This window comes from Alosa pseudoharengus, unplaced genomic scaffold, assembly GCF_046254945.1.
Source record: "Alosa pseudoharengus isolate Yale_2024_CS ecotype anadromous, Long Island Sound unplaced genomic scaffold, YU_APseudo_1.1 YU_APseudo_1.1_scf_4, whole genome shotgun sequence".
NCBI classification, from domain to species: Eukaryota; Metazoa; Chordata; class Actinopteri; order Clupeiformes; family Clupeidae; genus Alosa; species Alosa pseudoharengus.
This window is the reverse complement of record NW_027468774.1, coordinates 16,242,596-16,268,302: the sequence shown is the minus strand read 5'-3', so window position 1 is coordinate 16,268,302 and position 25,707 is coordinate 16,242,596. Positions and strand designations below refer to the sequence as shown.

At 41.4% G+C, this 25,707-nt stretch overlaps 1 protein-coding gene across 1 annotated transcript; it reads right to left on the bottom strand.

The window, feature by feature from the left end:
- Positions 1-1,385: 1,385 nt before the first annotated feature.
- nmt1a (N-myristoyltransferase 1a) lies at positions 1,386-24,997 on the bottom strand. Its single transcript, XM_076265028.1, has 12 exons — positions 24,862-24,997; positions 20,566-20,665; positions 19,991-20,135; positions 19,742-19,860; positions 19,457-19,548; positions 19,175-19,291; positions 18,705-18,875; positions 8,556-8,664; positions 8,182-8,352; positions 6,983-7,150; positions 5,549-5,686; positions 1,386-2,821 (listed from the first exon to the last, which is right to left on the bottom strand). Exons 1-12 carry the CDS (start codon positions 24,969-24,971, stop codon positions 2,801-2,803), a joined length of 1,461 nt encoding a protein of 486 aa, XP_076121143.1. The 5' UTR covers positions 24,972-24,997; the 3' UTR covers positions 1,386-2,800.
- Between the last annotated feature and the right edge of the window lie 710 nt (positions 24,998-25,707).

The following is a 25,707-nucleotide window of genomic DNA, read 5'->3' as shown; positions in this document are numbered from 1 at the left end:
CAGTTTTTTTAGTTAGGTGGTCCGTGTTTTTTTTTTATTGGTGAAGTGGTTCTTGGTCTGAAAGAAACTGTCCTAGAGCACTTAAAATGTGCTTCACCAGTCTGCTTAGCAAGTTGATGTATTTATATGTTTTTCTAAAGAGAAAACAGCTGCTAGACAACAATTAGGGCATGGACACATAAACCCCCATCTAACGTTAACCACCAAGGAGACCCATTAGCAACACAAGCCAGACCACACTGTATGTTTGTGTGAACATAATGAGATTGTCCACTCATCAGCATTAGGAGTCAGTGTATAAGATTATAAATAATGTTTGCGTCAACAACAAACAATCTATTCAGCATTTACTTGCGGACACATTTGGTGTATGGTGGTCATATATTAAGTATAAGTATAAGTATATATACTTTTTGATCCCGTGAGGGAAATTTGGTCTCTGCATTTATCCCAATCCGTGAATTAGTGAAACACACACAGCACACAGTGAACACACAGTGAGGTGAAGCACACACTAACCCGGAGCAGTGAGCTGCCTGCTACAGCGGCGCTCGGGGAGCGGTGAGGGGTTAGGTGCCCCCCAAGGGCACTTCAGCCGTGGATGTGGGCATAGGAGAGCAGTGCTCACTGCCACTTTTCCCACCCACATTTTTCCTACTGGTCGGGGATTGAACCGTTAACCCTTCGGTTACAAGCCCGAAGCCTTAACCAGTTCACATTGACTCATGACAGAGTAGAGGGAAGTTTGTCTGCCATGCAGTCTAGGCCTGCACACCCCACTACACTGACCTGGGTCAATAACCTTCAGCATTTGTGAGTAGGAACTGAAAAAGGCCTGAAAACTTTGGGGATGACAAAAGCCTGTTTTCTGTGTTATTCTGTCTTAACTTCCCAAAGTTGTCTGAAAGTTTTTCTGTAGTAAGTACACGCTCCAAGTAGTATAGTATATTTAACTGATATAACCTGTTTACTAATCTCTGCTAACAATTCATAGGAGACAAATAGCAAACCCAGTATCTTAACTGTGGTCTTTGACCGGTCATTCCTCAAGCAAGGAGACACAGCCTACCACAAGGAATTCTAAAAAAAGTTAGGCTCAAAATTAGTTGCTGAGTTATAATTGAGGTAGATGCATACCATGAACATTTTAAAGGTGATGGTACTTCATTCATTTTGTCAATATTTTATGGTAGTATCAAGCTCACTGATGAGTAAATACCACTCAGTACCTTTCTATTTGTATGTCTTTATCTATCAGAACGCAATCCGCTAAATATAGCATGTGTTGGTGTTAGATTATAAATTAGCAGTTTAAGTTAATCAGTTTTTAATAAAAAAAAAAAAACACAAATGTTTTTTGAGAAGGAAAGGATGAACAAGAGCCCTCACAATTTCTAAACTTTATTTAGCACAAAAAAGAATCACCTGCATCTTCACATTTGTCTCTCCATCATGTGTTATACCACAGGACCCGTTTTTAACCATTCTATCCAATGACCTCTCTCCCCCCAACCCAACCCTATACCGTTTATAAAACAAATGCTAAATTCTTCCCTCCCAACCCTAATACACGCCTCCATCCCCAATGAATCCCTGACACGAGAATTCCATTCTCCAGAGCACCAACGATCTGAAACTCATCAGCTGCAGTCTCTATTCCAAATATTCCTAACGCTTCCCACAGTTCTTCCCGCCCACTTCCGTGGACAGTGGTCAAGTGCCTCCAGCTTAAGACTGTTTGCCATATTTGCATTCACTGAACAAGTCTGTTTTATTGATGCCGTTTGCATTTCCTATTCACAGGGCTTGGCATACAGTAGCTGGCAGCGTGGGGGGGGGGGGGGGGGGAGAAGTCGCACAAACTGGAAAGCATGTCCACTAATGTCCTTGCCTGTCACACTCTTTCATTACTTGGGCACAATTTGCAAAAAAAGCAATAATAATAAAAACTTTAAACAACACTATCTCCATGGCAACACTGAGATTCAGGCAAAGGGGCGGGCGGGAGGAGGATTCAAGCCTCGCTCTGAGACAGAGGTGAAGATAAAGCGGTCACTGACAGCAGCCCTTGTCATGTCCCCTTTGGATGCTTATTTTCTCATCTGATTTCTGGTGCTTATTGTTTCTTTTTCGCTGTTTTTTTGTTTTGTTTTGTTGATTGTTTTCCTCTAATGCTTGTTTGGAGGAAAAATTACAATAAGTTCACACTTCCTTGTTTTTCTTCTTTCCATCCTTTTTTTTTGCAAAAGCATCTTCCTTTATTTAGGGAGGATGTTTTCTTTTCTGTGTGTTTATGCATGTTAGAGATTAGGTGTAGCATAACATTTGTCAGAATTACATGACTGTTCAGATCCAAGTGTATGGGCTGTTGATGGTGACTTGAACAGTGTTTGTGTGTGTGTGTACAGTGTGAGTGTGTTTGTGTGCGTGCACTGAGTGTTACAATCGTTACAGACTTAAGATGTTAGCGTAGTCCAATGATGGTAATTACAATGGCTTCAGGTCCATGCGTATAGCAAGAGAGAGAGAAATAGAAAAGTCCCAAGACGAGGAAAGAATTTGAGAGAGAAAGAAAGGGAGAGAATGAAAGAAAAGAGAGGAAAGAGGAGACACCCCTGCCTTCCCCAGCTTTCAACTGTCTGCCTGGCGGCAGTAGTGCAGGTTCTGGGGTCAAAGTTCAAAAAGTAAAAGTGGGCGGTGGTGGCTGCTCGTTCCTAAAGCAGGAAGTCCATCTGTAGCGTCGCTCTGGTGGTCACTGTGGATGTCACAGTAAGGGGGTGGAGGCCCAGGATGGGAGAGGTCACTGCAGTACCAAGCCAACCTTTAATCAAAGAAGAAAAAGACTCAACTTTAGGACCATGATATAACCATGTCCTAAGCTATTTGTCTGGAAATCCACAGAGATGTTTTGCTAAATTCATTTAACTACTGCAGTGCAACCCTAACTAGTGCCTGTTCCTGCATGCTATTCCTGTAGTAAACCTGTAGCCCAATTACATGCCCGTAGGCCTGCTTAAACCTAACCTAATTCCAGCTTTTCAGCATTCAATAATGGATACTTTATTATGATACATGTGCATGGCTGCATGTGACATTTTTACAGATCAAAATGACATAAGCCTAACAGTTGTTTTGAGTTAAAGCTATGTGTTTAGCCTATTAAATAATTTGAAGACAAACCATTTTGTGGAATGATTCCTCATCATATGAAATTTGCAACGATGTGACTGAAAAACAATCACTGGTAGCCTATACATGACATCACACTCGGTCTGCCACTCGTTGTTTGTATCTGATCAAAATGACAAAGGCCTAAGCCTAAAGCTTTGAGTTAAGGCTATTGAATAACTTTATGAATAAGAAAAAACATTCTGTGCAATGATGCATCATCACATGAAATTTGCAACGATGTGACAAAAAAAATTGGTCATCCTAGGCCCAACGGTTCTCAAATATTCACAGAAAACTGTGTCCGGTCATCTACAGGCCAGTTGGTGTACAGTCACTAAATTTACACATAAATTCATTTATTGTATGACCCCCCATGAAAAGAAATCCACGAAACTTGGCATGCATTCAGAGGGTGTCAATGATCCTACACCTCCAATTTTGTGCAGTTTTGACCATGTCAGCCAGAGATACCTGTGATTACAATACCTCATTTTTGCTTTTTCATTTTTAATTAGGTAGCGCTAAATATCAAATGAGGTGGTTATGGTTATGGTATGGGTTGACATGGCCCCTTAAGACCAACATACAAAAAAAATCCTCCTAGGATTCCCTGAGCAAGGCACCCAACCCCTCACTGCTTCCCAAGTGCCGCTGTAGCAAGGCAGCTTACTGCTCCGGGTTAGTGTGTGCTTTACCTCACTGTGTTCACGGTGTGCTCTGTGTGTTCACTAATTCACAGATGGGATAAATGCAGAGACCAAATTCCTTGTATATGGAAGTATACTTGGCCGAGAAACCTGATTTACATTATTATTGGCTATCCTAGCTAATGTTTATCCTAGCACCTAGGGCTAATGTTAAATTTGTCAGTTTGTACGTGGTCCAGCGAATAAGTAAGCTTACCTGCATCTCTTAAGGCGAGACACGGCAGGTGAAAACATCGTTTTTTCATGCACTGGTCAATTTCGAGATTTTGGGCTAATTTGCTACCTTAGCATGTATTCTTTCACACTACTACAACAACAAAGCCCGATTTACACATTTAGGTGTTTATTTCATTACATTTTGTCTACTCGCGCCTGTATATTTCTCCTAAATTCACCAAAAGTTAGTCTTCTAACGTTTCATGCTCTACCGCGACCGTGCTACAAAACATAACATGTGTAGTAACGTTGGAAAGCTCTGTTTTTCCTGCATGACGGTGTGCTATCCAAATATGGACACTTCCTTTGTAACCGCAACCAATCGCGAAAGTTCAAAGGCGAGTCTAGGCTGAGAACGGAATCTCTTGGCTGTGTTCCAAGGCTGTTTTCTCAAATTGAGTTTTTCTCATTTTCCAGTAGAAACATCTCAGCCTATGTAGCACCTATGTACACCAAACTTTCCAGATATACACTTAGCAGTGTTCTGAAGATATTTACAGAGGGATTTGTTAATAAATCATTCCTGGCCTGATTTATGTGACATTTTAATCAAAAATATATGGCAAAAATCGATTTTTTAAGGCTATGGAAAGTATATTCTGATTTCCTAGGTAATGAAAGCAGATATCCTGAAATCCCTCTGTAATTTTATTTTTATCTTGTATGCAAACAAAATGAAAAAATAATTTTGTACCTGGCTTTATCATATGTTCAGATCTATCTACCGAAAATATATGCAAATTTGCGCATATTTAATGAGATAATGCCTAATTTGCATAATTAGACATTCGAATTTCAAAAACTTAATACATTTTTTGTTCATACTTGTGTAAGTAATCAACTGAGGAAGTTTCATGGTGATGTCTATTATTTAAAAATTTTACCCTATTCACCTGTAGTGTCTCGCCTTAAGTTAAAGAACACTTGAACTGTATTATCCATTTACATTCAGATATTGCCATAGACTGACAAAGACTTTGCAAAGTGCTTGCTTGCTAAGTCTACCATCCTCCTCAGAGTCCATAGCAACCGTCAAGAGTCTATAGCAACCATGACGAGATAACAGTGCAATCGTGGTTGAAATACTCCCGAAACACAAATAAAACAAAACAAAATATATCTAGATCAAACAATGGATGTTATTTTCAGCAGTCAGCAGTCGTGCAAGAGCATTACTAAGGTTAAATCTTACTATAATCACCGAGCTGTCAATGCTCCGGTTCGTCTTTTTACCGTCCACTAGGCTATTTTGCTGAACAATTCATGACGTCACGTGCAAATATAGAATACCCTGTCTCTGGTCCTGCGCTGTGCTCAGTGTGCTGTGTGAGAGGGGGAGTGGCCAGCGACTAGAGTGGCAAAACCCAATGTGTGCATCTTTTACCGATATATTTAACAATGTCAGACAGACAGACATCCCTGTCATTAACAGATGGATGATGAGGAGACCACACCTTCTCAGCGGCCATGCTGGGGCACTTCCAATTGTACAGATAGTACTGCAGATTCCCATCTCCAATGCCAAACTTCAGCTTCTCCAGGAAGGTCTTATTCTCCATCAGATCCAGTGCGTTGAAGACATCAAACCCTTTCTGTAAATAAATTTAAAGGTGACATGAATACAAAAAATTCACACACTAACAGAATTATTGCTACTAAGTAGGGCTGGGACAACGCGTCGACGTAATCGATGACGTCGACGCAAAAAATACGTTGACGCAAAATATGCGCGTCGATTCGTCAAGCATATCGTGTGCTGCTTAATATTTAAAATTTTACACCTTCAGTGTTTTCCATACGTTGATTAATCTGTGGCTGGGCGCCACAAAATCAAAACCGGCCAGCACACATTGATGTTCTATGTTGTACTATTTAAATTAAAGATAAGATAAAATAATTTCATTGAGCTGCACTTTTTACTCACGCAGCCTTTCCTCGCCCCGCCCGCTCTCTCTCGTAACGAGCCCGCTGCTCCTCATCTGCATAATATGTGCATTTAACAAAATATTCACGATTGTTGAAAGATTGTTGTTGCCACATAGAAGCACTGCATAGAACACAGTGGGCTAAATTGCTATTAAATCCGCTTAGCATCGTGACCATGCTGCGCAAATTTGTTCAAAACTGCTGCATTAAAGTTACAGTAAACTATGCTAAGGTCTTATCACAACATAGTACATTGAGGAGACTAAACTAAGTTAAGTTACAGTATGCAATCAAGCAGTACTAACGTTTGGATGTCAAGTTTAGCATGCTTACTTACAGCTGCTTGTATTTCGTTACTCATGCAGAGCTCATTTTATTGACTCTGAATGTTTGCAAAATCCCGATGTAAATGGAAAGGTGTTTTCCAAGACTCAAAAGTGCTTGTCCCAAGGAGAAGTACGAACCGTTTTTTGAACTAACTACGTTATGAATTGCATCCACACATCAGCAGCCTTTTAACTGTGTTAATGTTAATTACAAGGATTCCCTCGAACGTCTTAAAGTGACAGGCACTCAATTAGACCTATACACTACTGAACTTTAGTGAATGCTACTTCTGACTAAGAATGCATTACTTTGCACTTGTATAGTCTTTGATTTTGGAATCTTAAGAGCAATAAACATATATTGCAATGTTAAAGAATTCATGTTTAATTCATTGAGATATGTAAATAAACATGTATAAGTTGCTATTAGTCAATTAATGAGGAGATAATCGAATCGAAATCGAATCGGACTGAAATAATTCATCGTAGATTAATCGATGCATCGAAAAAATAATCGCTAGATTAATAATTTAAAAAATAATCTTATATCCCAGCCCTACTACTAAGTAATATCTCACCTTTATCACACCCATACACAAACACACACAAACACACACACACATCTAGAGAACTCACCGACTTGGCGAGAATGAGCGCATCTCCCATCAGGTCAAGCAGAGTTGTGGTGGTGTGCACGTTGTAGAAGGAGTAGGCAGCCTTCAGACTCCTGTGTACCGGATGGTTCATGATGGTGGAGGGCAACGTGTAAAAGCTGAGGAAGTCAGTCACCTTCCCCTCAGAGTTCTAGGGTACAGACAGTGGAGAACAATGGCCAAGTGAGTCTACTTAAAGGTACACTATGCAGGTTTAGGTATTTTTGGCGACATGTATTTATATGTTACTCTGCTATTGTAAATAGCAAATGTCTCGTGACTTATCCCCCCCTGTACACAATGCAAATGTTGTTGTTGTGGAGGTGAAGGATTAAGAAGAGGCAAAAAAGATCTCCAAAGAGCTATATCTATTGACAAGGTAATGTTTCAGGATTCTCATGAAAATCTTGCATGTTGTACCTTTAAATCAGCGCTACAGAACTACCAAGAGCACAGTTTTTGCATGAGCCCAATATTAGTTTAAAGAAAAGATCCGGAGTTAAAACAACCTGTCTATTTATGGATGATAATGAGCTCAAACTTTCGTTTGGGAACAAAATTACGTTAATTGGAGGAGTTTTAAACTAGACTGTTTGCATTAGCAACAAAATTGTTTATAGCCTGTAGCAGCAGGTATGTAGACACGTCAAAATAAATATCTATTTTCAAACCACTGATAATACACTATTACAGCCAATCAACACATCACTTTGGGGGCAAAGAAGAGAGATTGGCTCTTTGATTGGCTGTTGAGCTTATAATATCAACAACCTTTTACAGACTGTACTATTAAATGACATAGATTCTTAAAAGATGCATGTTTTCATTCCATGTCAATACTTCTGGACCTGAAGTACGCCGTTTGCAGTTCAGAGGGATCAACCCAGGGCACAAGCGACCATTTCTCAATAATTCTGCACAGTCTGCATTTGCTGTTTGAACTAGGTCTTTTGGCATTTGTTCATATTGTACCCAGTCTGAAAAGGGGAAGGCTATTGTTTTCATTCACACTTTTGAAATATAGAGCTGCAGCTCTAGAAGTTTTTTTTTTTTTTCTTTTCAGAACAACAGCAGCCCAACCTCTGGGTGGGAAACTGACATTAACAAGGCAAAGTGTTTTTATATACACAGACAAAAACACATCACCAAGGGTTAACAGGTACACCAAGGTCTAATGTTTACCTCCACAACGAAGGTGTCAATGATGTTCTCTTTTGGCAGTAGCCAGTGCTCCACCTCATCCGGGCTCATGACAGGAGCCAGATGAAACTGACTCAGGTATTCCAGCAGCAGCCGGTGGACTGCAGGGACATCTTTTTTCGTCATGGGGCGCAGACCGGAGTTCTTGGGAGCCTGGGGTTAGAGGGTACAGAGAGAGCCCTGTTAAGAACCACTGTTCTTCTCAGAGAATCTTTTCAAATATCACATATAATATAACATTAATACTAACAAGAGTAATAATATAATACATTGTTATATATAACTAGCAGAATATTTTCTGTTTCCTTCTAATCTGTGTAGAAAATAGATAAAAGGGTGTAATTAGCAGAGCTTACGTCTGGCAGACGATACAGTTTCATGGTGCGTTGCATAGTCATGTTCCGGCTCAAGTGCGAAAACTTCACTTCGATCAGCTTCCGGGGGTTTAGAGATCGGTGCCAGTACCTAACAATTACATACAAACACGCAGACAATCAGATGCTTTATTACACATCAGCACAACCAGCATCATTCAACAAATTTCATTCCACTTTTAAACAATTTTTTGGACCTAAGGCCCATCTGTCTGCTCCTAATTCCCAGTGCGCTGGACGTTTCCTGAAGAAAGCTATTTGAGGCAGGCTGCTTCATGTCTCTGAGTGTGAGAAGGTCCACCTTGGGGGTGGGTGTGTGTGTGTGTGTGTGTGTGTGTGTGTGTGTGTGTGTGTGTGTGTGTGCACACTTGGCCAGAATGATTAGATATTAGCAATGTCCAAATGTCTACGGACTCAATCTGCATTCGATACCCAATACCTCAGACTACTTACAAAGGTTGTCTGAGCCACATATGCCCACATTCTTTAAGCAATGTTAAAGCCACAAACTGAAAATCATCATTCCTTTCTTAATATAATAGTAATACATACACTATAGTAATACATACACTGTATGGAAAAACAGGGCTCCAGATTAACTTTTTACATTGGTTGCACTGGTGCGCCTAACTTTTTTATTTGGGTGCACCAGCACAAAATGTAGGTGGACCCAAATGTTTTATTGAGCCGCCTTTAACGCCACAATTTCAAGGTCACCTTTTTATCGCGCTCCATATACATTCCGTGTCTGAGCTGTGGTCAGAGCATGGACCAGGAATGTCAGCATTGATTTAATTTCGGGCCCCCACCACCTTGACGCCATCAGTAATATTTAATACTGGGTGATCAATAACATCAGTGGCGTTCCTACAGTGGGCATCGCTTTCAAATGGCCACTTCAGTCGCGCATTACGAGGCGTGAAGCTGCGTGAAGCTTTAGTACCACTTTCAGCCACTGTGCGTCGCTCTGCCACTGTACATCGCTCTGTCAGTAGCCTGACTGCCGCCCCTTCTGAAAAAGCAGGAGGCTACCAAACATAATTGTTACCGAGAGGAATCCCAGCCTACGAATTCAATAACAAAATAAATCATGCATAATTAAACATTACCTCGATTAAGGCTACTTGGGTATGGCTTAAGGCTTGACTACACGGTGGTAGCGAAAATTGAAATCTGCTATGTTATTGTCAGTGTTGGGGGCAATGCAACTACGCAAATCAAAACAGTGTCTTAATTTGCCCTACTTCTTGACTGCAATGTAGTCAATTGACTGCTTGACATGTCATTTTTATTTTTCTGTACAATAAACAAATACATCTGCTTTATGCCGCAGAATTACATTCATATTTGGCTGACTGCAGACGCGCCACTTCCCTCCCGATATTCCAAGATTAAGATAGTATGCTTTTTGTATAGGCTACTATCATAAAATTCGTTAAAACGAATAGCTATTTGCAATTTGACAAAACACTGGTCCTCATTTTGCGAATGCGAGGACGATATGAGCCTGTTGCATTTAGTTAGATGTCCGAGTCACGCATGTTTGAAAACCACTGGCTCGTAATCACAATAATTTAACACACGACAGTTGGATAGCCTACTTCATCATGTCCCCATGCCTACATTTTTGTGAGTAGCATAGAGATCGTTAAAAACAATAAAGTAGCCTATGTCTCTCCGTTTGGGACATCGAAAACGTATAGCCTATTTTTAATAGGGTAGACTACCGTCGGAGATGCTGACTGGCAAAGGCCTCGGGATAACACGTTATCTCCACTATCATCAGTCATGCCCCTTGATCAAAGTGGGGAATTAAATAAAAGTTTGAGAACCACTGGGTTAACAAGTTACCTGCAGTCCAGAGCAATATTCTGATGATCGGCGATGATATCGGCAAATGTTTGTTTTCCAAAGTAAGAATTTCACTTGACCATGCACCTTCGACAATGAATAGCTCATTACACTTGTTACTGTTAAACGTAGGCCTAACTGGTATCATTACAAACATTATTCTGTGTCCTAAAACTGGCATATTTTATGGCATTGTGTCATGTAAATTCGTTGCAAAATCTAGAGAAATGTGTGAGGTGGTCAGCGGGGGACAATTGAGACACACATTGGATTGTGTTATTACTTGAACATTCCACACATATCCACAGCTGTGGTATTCCTATCAGGGGCAGGAGGTTTACTGTTAGCGCAGGCTTTATATAAAATTCTTCAACAGAAGGCCTCGAATGCAGGCTTGCCCTGTGGTTTGCGCAGCCTACAGTAAATAACACAATGTAAAAAAAAAACATACCGCCACAATGTGCGGTATGATGCTTTTTTACGAGCAAGATGTTTTTGGTGCCCTACGCACACTGCATGTTCTTAAATAACAATGATCATCAGTAATATTCGACCATTAATTTGTGTAAATGGGCAAGCGTGACCACCTTGATTGGCTGATGATTGTAACGCGGGCATGATTCCAAACACCTCCCTTACGATAATGAGTGACAGGTGACAGGTCTCAGAATGCGTGCGCTACACAAGGACGGAAGATGATGAATAACTGGGGCCGTAGGCTATTCACAAAGGCTTTTATCTTACCACTAGGAGTAGGCTACTCCTAAATCGCACTAAAAGATTTTAGCTTGGAGTTTTCTCTTAAAAGTTATTCACAAAGCCTTTCAGACAACTCCTAAACTAGGAGTGAGTCTTCGTTGCCATAGATGACGTCATTACTCATGCACGAGCTTGACTGAAGTGACCACCTTGATTGGCTGACGATTGTAACGCGGGAATGATTCCAAACACCTCCCTTCCGATGATGAGTGACAGGTGACAGGTCAGAGAATGCGTGCGCTACACAAGTAGTGAGAAGGACGGAAGATGATTAATAACTGAATAAAAAGGCCTAGCCTAAATTAATAAAGAGTAAGGCAAAACAAATAGCCTAGTAGCCTAATGAAACATAGGCCTATGGATTGATGCAGTACCTTTGCAACATTATTAAATTAATCTGTCACCGTATGCCTAGGCTACATTTGCAAAGAGAACATTTTAATTTGATTCACAATGAAATGTTACATTTAATTTACATGTTAACAATGAGTAGTTTTGGTTGTTGTTGGTGGCGTTATTGCATTCCTTTTATGAATGCAAAATTGTTCCCTCGTGATTGGAAGCTCCTGTTGCCGCATAGCGCATTTCAAAACATCGCAGCATAAAATGCCACAAAAAGCTGTTTATGAATAGGTCTTAGTGAGTTAGGAGTCCTCTCGACTTCTTTTAAGCTGTCCCAGACTTTTAGGTGCTACTTTTAGGTCTAAAATGCTTCGTGAATTACTTTTTGTCGAAAAAAATAGGAGTCCTAAAGTTAGGAGTGACACGCCCATTATTTCCTAAATTCGCCAGTTAGGAGCTACTTTTAGCCTTAAAATTCTTTGTGAATAGGCTATGGCCCCTGAATAAAAAGGCCTAGCCTAAATGAATCAAGAATAAGGCAAAACAATTAGCCTAGTAGCCTAATGAAACATACGGATTGATGTAGTAGGCTATCTTTGTAACATTATTAAATTATTCTGTTACTATGCCTACGTTTGCAAAAGAGAACATTTTAATTTGATGCACAATAATGTTACATTTAATTTACATTTTGACAATGATTAGCCTAGTTTTGGTTGTTGTTGGTGGCGTTATTGCATGTTAGTTAGGCTATGCCTACAATGCAAAATTGCTTCCTCACTATTGAAAGCTGCATTAGGATTTCAAAACACGGCAAAATGCCGCAGGTTTGTGAATAGGTCTGTGAGTTCTTTTAAGCTGTCAGAGGTGGGAAGGTGTGATTTGTTGGGGGCAGGGCCGAATTAACTGGTCACAAATGTCTGATGGCTCCCCTTCCCCCCCAGCCAACGTGAATCGGGTGGTCAGTTAATAGGCTGAAGATTTTTCCTGCCATCTAAGGCAGCGGTCCCCAAACACCGGGCCGCGGCTGGTACATTCCTAACCGGGCCGTAGCCTACGACATGAGTTTTAAAAAAATGCATGCAAACTAAACTCAATTTAATTCGCAATAATGTCACGTTTTTACATGGCATAGGCCTATACGCAGTTGTTTGATTGCACACATGTTTGCATTTTGCAAGGTCTATTTTCTTACGTCTGTCCCGCCTTCAACACTTTACATAGTATTGCCTTCAGCGCTGCGCAGCCTCAGGTCAGCTCACTTCACTTGATCAGTTCTTGGCAAACGGTAGTGTCACACGAAGTTAGCTAAACTGCTAGAATGAGCATCAAAAAACAAGCATTTTTAGCAGACACTGGCCAGGGTGTTTAAGTTGCGAGAGCCGCTGCAGAGATTTCTTACAGAAAAAAAGTCACCGTTAGCTGCACATTTTAGTGATGAGGACTGGGTGTCAAAACTCGCTTACCTATGTGGCATATTCGGGTTGCTTAATGACCTCAACCTGTCACTCCAGGGGAGAATGACGACTGTCTTTAAACTGGCAGATAAAGTCGCTGCATTTAAAGCCAAGCTTGATTTGTGGGGGCGAATGGGGACGGGGTGTATTTGATATGTTCCAAACAGTAGCCTAGTGGGGGTTTGGGGAGAGACTGAGGCAGGGCCCTTTCTCTTGCAGCTGGTGCGCGATTACCTTGTTGCGCTTTCAAATGAGTGAGCGTAAGGCTACTTCCCATCCTCCAAAGATCCACGGCAAACCAATGAGTGGGTCCGCAACCCATTTGTCAATATCCCGAATAGTCCTAACATGTCAGCGCAGGAGGAAGAGCAGTTGATCGAAATTGCAAATGACGGTGGTCTTAAGAGTGTGTATGAGGAAACCTCTCTGGCGGGTTTTTGGATCAAAACCAAAGCAGAATATCCCGAGATAGCCGTAAAAGCGCTGGAAACGTTGCTACCATTTCCCACCACGTATCTATGCGAGGCCGGGTTTTCTGCAATGACTGCAACTAAAACCAAATTGCGCAATCGACTGGACATTTCAAACACACTGAGGGTGTCACTGTCTTGTTGCAGGGAAACAAGCACAGGGCTCCCACTGATTATATTCATAATGCACGTTTAGTTCCCATGTTTTGTTCCCATATTTTGTTAAAGCATGTTCACACTTGATAGATGTAGCTTCAAGTTGTTCAATTTTCATAGTTCATATTGTTAAATTTTCACTTCTTCAAGTTCACGTTTTTAAGAGTTCGTTACCTTCACTGTTCATACATAACTGGAGCTAGTTCTTTCAAGTAATGCATGCACAACACATATGGAACATGGAACCCCCGAACCCCCAACCCCCCCCCCCCACGGTCCGTGAAAAAAAAAAAGGGAATCGAACCAGTCCATGGTACGTAAAAGGTTGGGGACCCCTGATCTAAGGCACGAGCGCATCTGTGAGGCCAAGCCTCACCAAGTAGCTCGTTTGTTTACAACTAACATTCCATTTAATTAAACTGCTTTATAGGCTATGCCGAAATAGTTTTCAACATTTTGAATATTAGTGTCGGGTGAATTGAAATGTTCTCAAAGTAGCCTTATGGCTGAAAGCTGCTTGGGATCCCCCCGTCAAGCAATATAACCATACAAACGCGCTTCCTGCACTCATTAAGCGCTTTCAGACATACGTGTAAGACCGGAGGTTCTGCCGATGTTAAACGGTGGGGCCGTATATCTGAACGACATAACCGGTCATATGGAAGTCCGAATTCACCCGGTGTTTATACTACCCCCGACCTAGTGTCTGAACGAGGAGTAGAACATTCGGTTAAAATCACACCTAGTGAGAGGGCGTGTTGGTGACGTTTCTTTCATGCGTCCATGTGGTTAGATCTGACTTAAATGCCAGTGTTATGATGGAGTGGCATAGTGCTGTCTAGAAAATCTCCAACCTGGAAAGATGCAGACATCACGGAGCTCCTGAGGGCATACAACATTTTGATAGAACACCTGAAGGGAACGTTAGAGACACGTTAGGCTACAACTGCATGGCAAGGAGAAACGAATTCAGAAGACTGAATCATCATAAGCAGAAGGCGCTGAAAAGGCAGTAGCCTATAGCGACGTCGTTGACGACAATAACAGGAGTATTTAATAAATTGTTAGCCAACACGGTTTTCTGTTCATTGATAGCCTTCATGACCTGCTGAGCTCGCTGATATTTGCTGAGCATATGCCTAGAGAAAATGAAAACGAAGAAAACCCAACTTTGTTCCAAGCTCCTTACGTAAATGCTACACATGGGGAGAGGATGCTTTTGGAAAAAATAAACCATGAAAAAACGAACAACTTCACTGTTATTAATGTTAGTATTTTGTTTGTTGCTTAAAAACGTTGTATGATCTTGAAGTCTTGAGTTAGCCTACTGAATTGGCTGGTAGCCTACCATAAAGTTTGTGCATGCTCTCTCTCTCCAACGCAAACCAGATTTGGGGTTCTATAGCCTAGCTAATTCTGGTACATAACGTTGAAAACAGATAAATGTGTTTATTTGAAGCACACATACAAATACTGTAGGCTAGGTCAATTTCAAGTGCCCACTTACGTGACTAGCCTACTTCAAGTATTAGCCTTTGCACAATAGATTTCTTCTTCTTTAGCCTACATAATGATAGGCTATATTTTGTAAACAAGAAGCAGCTGTGACAGGCAGCGGCCGCATATAATCTGCGTCATGTCTCAGCATCTTGTGAACTCTACAAGCCCCCACCCCTCACTCGACAACCACACGGAGATTCTGTAATGTGCGTGTATGTCGTTCACACATACGTCCGTGTAAGGTCAGTATTAGGTCCGCAGTTTAGCATCATATCTGAATCATCCGAAGGGTAGGACCTCCGTTTGACAAACCTCCTCATATACTCCGGAGGTTATATCTGAAAGCGCTTAGAGTTTCAAAAAAATGTTGGCTTTGTCAGAACTGAAGAGCCGTGGACGGCACGGCACGGTATGCCCAATGAAAATAAATTAACGCAACGCAATGCAACACAACACAGACCCTCTCGCGTCAGTCACTGACATGAACAAAACACAGAACCCGCTTCTCTCACGGCAGTCACTGACAGTAGCCTAGAATAAATGCATGGGGAAAAACACTTCCTCATGACAAAGACATCGTAAAACACTGAAAGTTAATATTTTGTCACTAGCAACATATCGGAACTCCCCCTATTACCGTCGGTCCCGTATTTCCACCGTCTTGCGTGTATGTGTCACTTATATCCATTTCTATACAAACCAAGACAGCGGACTCCTAAAGAGACGCAACCACCCACACCATAGGTGTATCTAAATTAGCTATGTACCAAAAATGACATTTTACCGTGACTCAAAGAGCTGTAAACAGTGTTGTAAGGCTGCGTGTACACAACCGCTTGGAGCTCCAGTGGAATTTTAATTTCACGACAAGAATTCTAGGTCTAACCGTCCATGTGCCGTTAAGAACCAAACCAGATTTTGTTCAAATCTACACACCTATGGCCACTGAAAAATGTAAGGTTAATTTAGCAAATGTTATTTTGAAGTGTTAAAAAACATGGTTGTTTTAGAATTTCTGAACAAAAGTGGTGATAATTGGGGGTGTTACGATACATCTGTCCTTTGTCAAATGTGTTATGTTCCAAGTAGCCTATGCGTAATTCTGCTGCATAAAGTTGTATGTTTATGACATTCAAGCAAGGAAAACGATGATTTGAAGACATCTGTTTCGTTGGAAGGGCAAGGGGTAGCGACAGCGGGGGAAAGTTAAAATACGTGATAAACACGGAAAAAGTTGGCATGCATTGTTTCGGTCCCCATGCACAGGGATTATTTGTCATATTATTAATCACATATGATTATTTGTGAAATTGTGCAAACAGGCGCAACACATTTGAAAAGGAAGGACTGGTAGCATGCAAGCTCACGAAATATTGATTTAAGAACGTTATCACAGTGTGTGGCTGTGGCGCAAAGCAGCGCTGGCGGAAGACATGCGACAATTGGCAAGGGGAGAGTCATGTCTTTTTTAACAATTCTGTCGGAGGGTCATTGAACAATTTCTAGCAGGCAAGGGAGGGTCATGCAACTTTTGACTGAAGCACTCAAAATTCATCCGGTGGCCCCTTCAATAAATAACGAACAGTCCCTAGATTGCTGCTGGGCTAGCCTATATGTCTTGGTTCATGTCCGTTCACAACTCATTGCCGTCAAACGCGTAGCCTATCTCGCGGTTGCATCCATTACAAACAAACATGCAATGTGAACGTTTGGGATTGGGAAGAGCACTAAAAAATGCTCTACTGAATAAGCACTAAGTCAAACCTTTAAATGAAAAACACTCTTTAATAATCAAAAAAATAAACCGCTAATTAAGTAAACTTGTGACCTTAAAAAATCGTTTATCGCCTGTAACTCCGTGATAACAGGACGTAACAGGAAGGCATTTGGCTGAGCAACGGAGGTTAATATGCTCTATATTTTGTCCAAATGATGTCTGTCTATCATCGTTGCACTCGGAGAAAACCAGAATGTTTAATTTGTCCTGCGTTTCTTCTACGGCTGCAAACAGGCTGCAAACGGGATTCACTCGCAGTTAACTAAATATTTCTTTATTAGGGCAGGGCAGGCATATTTCTGGCTATTAAATTATTTCTAAACCAGTCTGCTAAAGTCTGTAGTGAAGTCTGTGTAGGGTTTTCCAGGCTCCATTTCTTTTTACGAGACACCCTACTCACTTGAGCCATCTACCGGTTGTTTGGGTTGTTGCAGCGTCTCACTGGGAAAATACAAATTAAAGTCGCGTGATCCCACGCGCGGACCGCGAGTGAAGCTGGCCAAGTCGAAGCACTGCCCACTGTAGTCTCTGGTCGACCCTCCACACACATGGAAAATGATGGCTTGTCATATTTTCTATTTCATATTTTGGAATTCATATACTTCATATATTTTGTTAATAATTTATAGTACATACACTAGGCTTGAGCTAAAAGCGGTATCGCCACTCAGAGAACATCTGGATGAACTGGAGAAAGGTAAAAATCAATTTTTTAACTCAAGGGGAGGTGAAAAATGAGTGTAATTCCCCAAATGGTGGAATATCCCTTCAATTTGTATGATTTTGGTGAGAACTACAAGACATGATGCGTGAGCTAACGGGATAGTTACCTAGAAGGAACTCTCTCAAGATGTAAAACTTTGTTTGCCAATAGGTTGTGTAGCTTATTTCGGAAATGTCATTAAACCAAACAGAAGGCCCAAATGAACTCAATTCCATAGCCTAAGGTAGGTAAGCAACACAAACTTGAGAGGTTCAAGTCAAGCAATTCAACATTAGCCTACTATTATTTGTTGACAAGAGGCCACAGCATCACTTAAGCAGCGAGACATGGCTGCTAGTTTACCACATGACAACTGCAGGCAAAGCTCCGCCATTTATAATCTTTGCTGCAGGTTAAAAGCTGCGTGTGTGTGTCAGGAGAAAAGACACATAGGCTACGAAAAGCACCGACTGTCATTCTTAAAAGTATATCGATACTAATAAAAATTACGTTTCCATTTCAGGGTATTGCGATACTTTTGTAGTATTGGTGCACTGTGCAACACTGGTCAAAAGACAACAAACACTTAGTTTGTGGCGAGACAGCAGATGCAAGGAAAGTCTAGGCGCTCACAATTATGACGTTAGGTGCACCAGTGCAACCCAGGAAACACTTTAGTCGCACCCTTGAAAATGTTAGTCGCACTCTAGAACCCTAAAATATGAAATTATTTATGTGTTGCTACAGTGGGGAAATGAGATCAGACAGTGATCCACATGGAGATTACCTTTAAATGCCCTATGCGTAGCTCTAGTTCACCTTTTAATAATGCCATATGTGTAGCTCTAGTTCATGGCAGTCTATTCTACCATAGGCACACTCTTTGCACTACTAACAGTAGAAGAACATTTCTAAAATCCTGTTCAGTGAGTTCAAATGGCCCACCGGGGATAATGTATTATAATAAGGGCTACCTTGACCTTGGTGTACTTAGAAGTGTCAAGTCACTAAATTCAAATCATTCTGTGCACCTGTGTGTGTGTGTGTGTGTGTGTGTGTGTGTGTGTGTGTGTGTGTGTGTGTGTGTGTGTGTGTGTGTGTGTGTGTGTTTCTTACCTGCAAGTTCCTACAGGTTTGGGTAGAACCACCCCTGCGGTGTAGACAGCCTGAAACATGCCCTGCTGGTTGACCCTTCTGGTGATCTCACGGATCAGCACAGGGGCCACACGCTTGGCACGCAACTTCTTGTGGACACAGAGGAAGTTGATCTCCACCATCTTCTTCTCACTGGGAGCGGCAGAAACCGTACAGACGTTAAGTTAGTGCAACAACACAACACAGAAGGCACAAAGAAACCATAAAGATCAGAGAAAACATTAGTGGGTGGATGCTTCATTTTTCTGAGCTGTGTATGTTATGGTTATGGATATGGGATTTGGCAGGCGCTTTTGTACAAAGCGACATACACAAAACAGTATAATACTTCAATTTAAAAGGGAACAATTTAAGATGTCACTCAATAATGAAATAAACAATGTATGTATGTATGTGTGTGTATGTATGTGCATGTGTTCATGCATGCTCACTTCTCATAGATGCGGATATTGGCTGGGATGGCACTGATGAAGCCCACAAGCTTCTGGTTCGAGTCCACCCTCACTCCACAATGCCACTGGGGCAGCCAACCTGGCGGTCGGAGAGCCCTGGGACCGCACAGGTGATGCGAGGAGGAGTGGTAAAGATGTGACAGAAACATGGGAAAACACAGTTCATAAATGAAGAGTACAGTCCCACCAACTCTGTAGTTATGGTCAGTATTATTCATTTTATTTTCTTATTGACAAATCTCTCTTAAATCTTTAACTTACCAGAGCAGGAAGTCAGGGGAGTAGTCAAAGCGGAACATGTTGTCATCATCCTCAACGTAGTTCTCATTCAAAAGGGTGTAGAGCTCCTTCAACTGAGAAACGCAACAAGGAGGACACCAACACAAGGATACAAGGAAGTTTATTGTCACATGCATATAGTTACTGGATGTAAGAAATGCTGCTGGAGAGTGGAGACTGTGAAGCTAACTGACAAAGTATTCTGGCTTGCTATGCTAAGGAGATGGATCAGAGATTGGGAGGGTAAGGGTTCCTGGGGTGTCTCACCACAGCAGGGTTTCCCAGATCTAGAGCATCCCAGCTGAAGCCTTGAGGAAGGCTGTAAGGCTCCTCTCGAATCTGGTCCTTGTCTGGCTCGATGGAGCCATGCGACGTCACCACCTCCCCTAAAATGAAGAACAAACAACATCAACCGAAAGAAAAAGGGTTGGATTTAGGATGAGTACAGTGAACATTGCCAAAGTGTCAATCGTTCATGACTTTAGATGGACAAGGAGGAAAAGCCTGCCTGCCTACCTAGCTTGGGGACAGGCTGCGTGTCCCAAAACTGGTAGCTTCGACGACTTGCCTCCTCCATAGTTTTGGCAGGACCTTGGCCTACGGAAAAGAGCTCGATGGCTTTCTGTATCTCTTGCAGTTTATCTGCGGGGAGCGAGTTCACCTTCAGAGTGACAAAGAGAGGAGGAAAATGCAATTTTTAATGCAATTTTTTTTCAGCTGGATGTGAACATTAGAATGACATGATTTAAACATTATGTCAACACCCAAGGATAACAATGAAGAATGAAGAATGTTCAAAAGGTCAGTCTTGACCTTGACAGTTGTAGCACAGGTTTCATTGTAGATGGACACACAGCCCTGATCAGTATGAGCCAAAGTACACCCTACAGTCACTCTCTAGGCATTGATGTAGAATATGGCCTTAAAAGAGTGCAACTCAATACACACATGGACAAGCCAGTACCAGAAATAAGCAAGAGAGTGTAACATTACAGCTCAATAAAGCTGTCTGTATTCAGTATTAAGATCGCACCAGGACAAACGTGCAGCTCAATGAGTTAAAAAGAATGTGACAAGATTGAAAGAGGCACCTTCGCCAGGGGGTCCTGCACAACTTCCTTGGCTCCAGACTTGTCCTTCTTCTTCCTCTGTTTCTTTTTCTTCTTCTTGGCTCCACTGTCCCCTTTCTCCCTGGAGTGCAAAACCACACATTTACAGTGGACATCCCACTACTGTGGCTCACTTCTTCTTTTAACCCAAAATGTTCCTGACATATTGTGTCATGACGACTCTGACATCACAACTACTGAATAATCTGGCCACTGCCAGTGAACAATAGCATACAATAAATACTGTATGCAATTGTGTTGAATCCAAGCACTTCTTATCAAGCACAAAGCCTGATTAATGACCAGACACAGTACCATAGAAACATAGAATAAAGCCACAGAAAAAAAGTACACTAGCAAAACAGGCTACTTGGTGAATGCAGGAGGCACTGGTAGACACTTGACGTTTCATTTTCAATGAAAATGAGAATACTTGTGCAAGTGTGAGGTCAAGAATGTATGTGAATTATCTGTCTGAATATAGTGTATATAATGCGAGCTGCAGCCTGACAATATACTCGTCAAATCTCCCACAATTTCACAACTGGCTTTCACTAGTAAGTCCTACATCTCTTTAGAGGCACCATTTTACCTCAGCAAATGCATAAGGCATCACAATGACATTTCACACTTTGAAGTACCAGAATGTTCGCTGGAAAACAAATGAAGTGGTGAACTAAACAAAATAAATAAATTATTAAGCTTGACACTGTAGGACATGTGGCGAGCATTGCAATACAAATTGGGGTTCTCCTTTTGCTATTGGATCTACTCCCAACGCCCATTAGGTATCTCGGCTTCCACTTCAGTATGCAACATAAGACTTACACAAGTAGATGTGACATCCACACTGTGACTAGAACTGGGGATCCTTCTTTACATTACCAGCTCCTCCAACCCAGTTATCGCAGGGATTCTTTGTACGGTCACGCTTGGTTAATCTATTATTCATGCTGGGGTTGGAGGTGCTGGTAGGGGGACAGTTGGTAACAGTTGGTAACTGTCTTCTGTAATAAACTCCGGGTTCGCTAACTACGTTGTTGATGCTTCGTTTTATGTGTTGGGACCCTGAGCAAGCTACTGACGAGGTTTTGTGCTGTTTTGAACAATATTACTGGTTAAAAAATGCTATTTGGGAAGCGTTTAGCTCACCGCCCTTAGCTAATCCACAGTTTGCGATATGGGGCTATAGCGTATACCGGGAAAAGCTCTGTAGTGGTTGATCAACGAAAAGTATTGTCTCCACGGTAGAAAAAAAGACCCTGGGGTCCATTTTCACTGGAGCTACACTTTAATTGGGAAACCTCTAGTCTAGGTGTTCTGTTTCCCGTACATGGATTAAGCCCTCTCCTAGACTAAAACAGAACTTCAATGAAGATCTCTAAAGAAAAAGAGCTTTTAGTAAAGGACTAGTCTTAATCAGAGTATGTATATATACTATATATCAATGTACGGAAATCCATCCATAGTCTAATTGTTTTATGACAGACTTACCTAGAAATGGTGCAACAGACAAAATGAATGTGCATATTTAAAAGAGCATATTTACAATATCAGGTAGATTTAACTAAAGTCTCCTCATCTGTAAATCATAAATACTGGTTATAACAAACCAACTATGGGTCATTTTGACTGATGCCATGTAAAAGAGAGCTTTCAGGTCATGCAGCCTAAGGTCAGTTACTTTACTCAGCAACTTTTTAATAAGAAAAATATGACCTTTTGTTGGACATGGTGACATAATTAAGGCTATCAAGTTACACACCAGCAAACGCACAATATAAATGAAAAACCACAAGAGCAACAGTATCGGCAATTCCTATTTAGACAGAAGTTGTGACAGACTATAACATAAAAAAGTAGTTGCTACTGGACATTCAATCATGGTTACGCCTATAGAAAGATGCAAAAGAGGAAAGTACAGGTATATAAAGCAAACTCTTTTAAGACACAATCTGGCAAAGTGTGAGTGGAAAGAGAGAGCATACAAAAGAGCATAAAGGATGGAACAGTGTGGAACAGGCATGGGTGTTGTAGGCCTACAGGTCCTAACCACAAAACAAATCCAGTAATAACCTACACAAGGACAGCTAAAGTCTCTGGAATATTATGACTCAGGGGGTTTTCGCCAAGATATGGATGGCATTGATAGAAGAACGTACTTACTGAAGAGAGCGGGCTAATCCTATTAGTGTCCGTGGGGGGAGTGAGGAATGAGGCTCGGGCAACCAGTACACTGGTTACACCAGTATGGTGGATCACATGACTCGGGGGTCTAGGGGGACACTGACTTTAGTGTAACACAATGGGTAACAATAACAAAACAGCTCGCCATCTATAACGTTAGTTGTTCCATAGCCTTCCACAAATACTTGGTTGGGCATGATCCATAGATAATCCTAGGAAACGTATATGCTTGATTGTATTGAACTGCTGTCACACTGATGGTAACTAGGCCTACAGTTATGGTCAGTCCAGTAAGTTAAATAACGACAACAGCAAAAATGCATAGAGGTCTTAACTTATCTTCTAATCTAAAACACACGGACATATCTAAGAGTAGCCTACGTTAGGGACAGCGAATTTGGGCAGGGCAAGAGACAGACTGTAAAATAAAGACTATAACGTTAATAAGCTAACGTTAGGTCTCATGAAGGGAAAGTGTAAATTAGCCATAGATCTGTCTGATCTAAATACATGCCAATAGATTTGTTAGAATGATAAATGTTGGCAACATTATGTACTACGAATCACTCAAAAAACACGTAATGATGTAATTCGTGGCTTATGGGAGACACTGACACAGCTAGCTAAGCACCGTTAGCACCGAATGCTGCTAGCGAGCTAACTGGCGTAACCTAGCCAAGTTAAAGTTAGAACTAGATCTATCTGCTTGGCTTTACACTTCAGTAGTATTCAGCCACATACCGGGTAACGTTAAGGGGAACAGAGTTAACATAATTGGGGGGAAAGTGCCTTGCTACAAACGGGCGGATTTAATCTCACAGTTCAAATAGCACACATGTTTTTAACATTAACTGACGTTAACGTTAGTGTTAAAACGAATAGGCCGTACATGACCTTGACTATCTTCACTAACATAACTGGCAAAGCTTTGCCTAATAATTTAGATACCACTGAGTGTATCGTTACGTCAACTTAACGCTAATTTATGACCACCACTCGGTAACGTTAATGGTAAGTTAAACGGCTCGCTTTGCTTTTCAAACAAGAAGCGAAGTCTATGTTATCAAACGTGAACGTTAGCCAACGGCAATATGCATATAAACAACGTTATTATGTTCTGCAAGAGACACGGACGCACTTCATTTATGTTTGTTTTCTACTGAAACTCTTATGAGGTGGCATTGCAATGACGGCTGGGTTTCCTAGCGCAGGAGCCAACCGTGCCTAAATCGCTAACGGTAACGTTACGTTACAGACAACCATAGAAGCTAGAGGTTTCATAGACGCCGGAGCCTATGATGAACGGAATCCTATGGCTGAATCCACGGAGGCAACCGGCTGAATAAATCTGACTCAATGCTCCGAAGATAGTTTTTAGCAGAGGGTAACAGTTACTGGTTAAAACGTAATTTGGCTACGCAAGGGGCGTTTCATCATAAGAAAGACACGGTCAGTCTTACTACGGTAAAGCCGCTTACTAGAAAATAATCTTTGTTAGCATTAATTCCACAAGATGTGCTATAATGTTAACATCACATGGCTGGCTAACGAAGTTAGCCATCACGCTAGATTCTAGCCCTTTACGGGGGCATTAGTGAAGTTAGCTAGCTAGCAAACGTTAGCTTCCTACGCCTTGAGGCAAATGAACTGCTTTCGATTTCTACGTCGCGTGGCAGGGAATATCAACCATATTGAAATTAAACGTACATTATGCCATCGCAACCAGCATAAAGCGTTGTTTTTTCTTTTATTTCACTGTTCCTTGCAGATGGGTGACCATTGCATCACAAATTTCCACATTTCTAACGTTACCACCTTTTAGTCCACAGGGGACAACGACAGACAAGTCCATGTCCCACCTCCTTGGAGAACTGACGCCTGTATAAGCCAATCTATGCGTAAATTCAACCTTCAATATCATCGTTTGACCAATATTCACAAAGGGAGGGGGGGGGGGGCTTGCTTCCTTGGAATTAGGTTTACCGTCTCTGGTTTCCCCCAGACCTGCCTAGCTGAATGAATCCCTACAAGAGTTTGAGACATGAGATTGTCACATTTTCAACTTAACAGCAAAAATGAATGCAAACTCACCCATCATCAAAGTGATGTTCTTCATTTTCGCAGTCACTGCAATGTCCATGGTCTTCTTCTATTCCTACTTCGTTCTCCGTCTTCGGTGCTGTCTCATTCTCATCCGCCATCTTTAACCAGGAAGTAGGAAATTGCGTGGCCCTGGAAGAACCGAAAGACATGGCCTATCACAGAAGAGGATGGTACATGTAGACTGAATAATGTCAGATAAATGTAACTGGCGTAAACGGGCTTTGATGTTGTTAGGTTGAAAATGGCACTGACCCTGACGCCTCTCAGTGTCTATGGCATGACAATTGTTGTCATAATTAAATAACAGCATGCAAAACAAATAGCAAGATTCAATCACTTTTTGTCTAAAACTGTAGGCTAGATATGTGGTGCATAGATAGATAGATAAATGCTGAAATTGAATCAAATTCAGTATTTGTTAGTTAGCCTATCATACATGCTGTAGCATTTGTCGATTAATTGATGCATGCCACAATGGTTTAATGTGGTAGATTTATTGAAATACTGAGAACATTAGTAGTGAATGAGTGACCAGAGAGGGTTTTCTCCGCTAAGAAGTAAGGACATTTTGTGCCGGACATAGATTCTTCTTTAAAATTATCTGACTCATGCTTGGAAGTGGCTTGGATGACTGCAGCCACATCCAGGTATAGAAACATTATCTAAATATAGAATATTTACATCTTCAGTGAAACAAATGATTGAATGTGTAGCCTAGGCAGTGGTTCTCAAATGGGGGTACGCGTACCCCTGGGGGTGCGTGAAGGCACTCCAGGGGGTACGTGCGATTTTAAAATATATTTAAAAAGTAGAAGAATGTATGTAAAAATACTT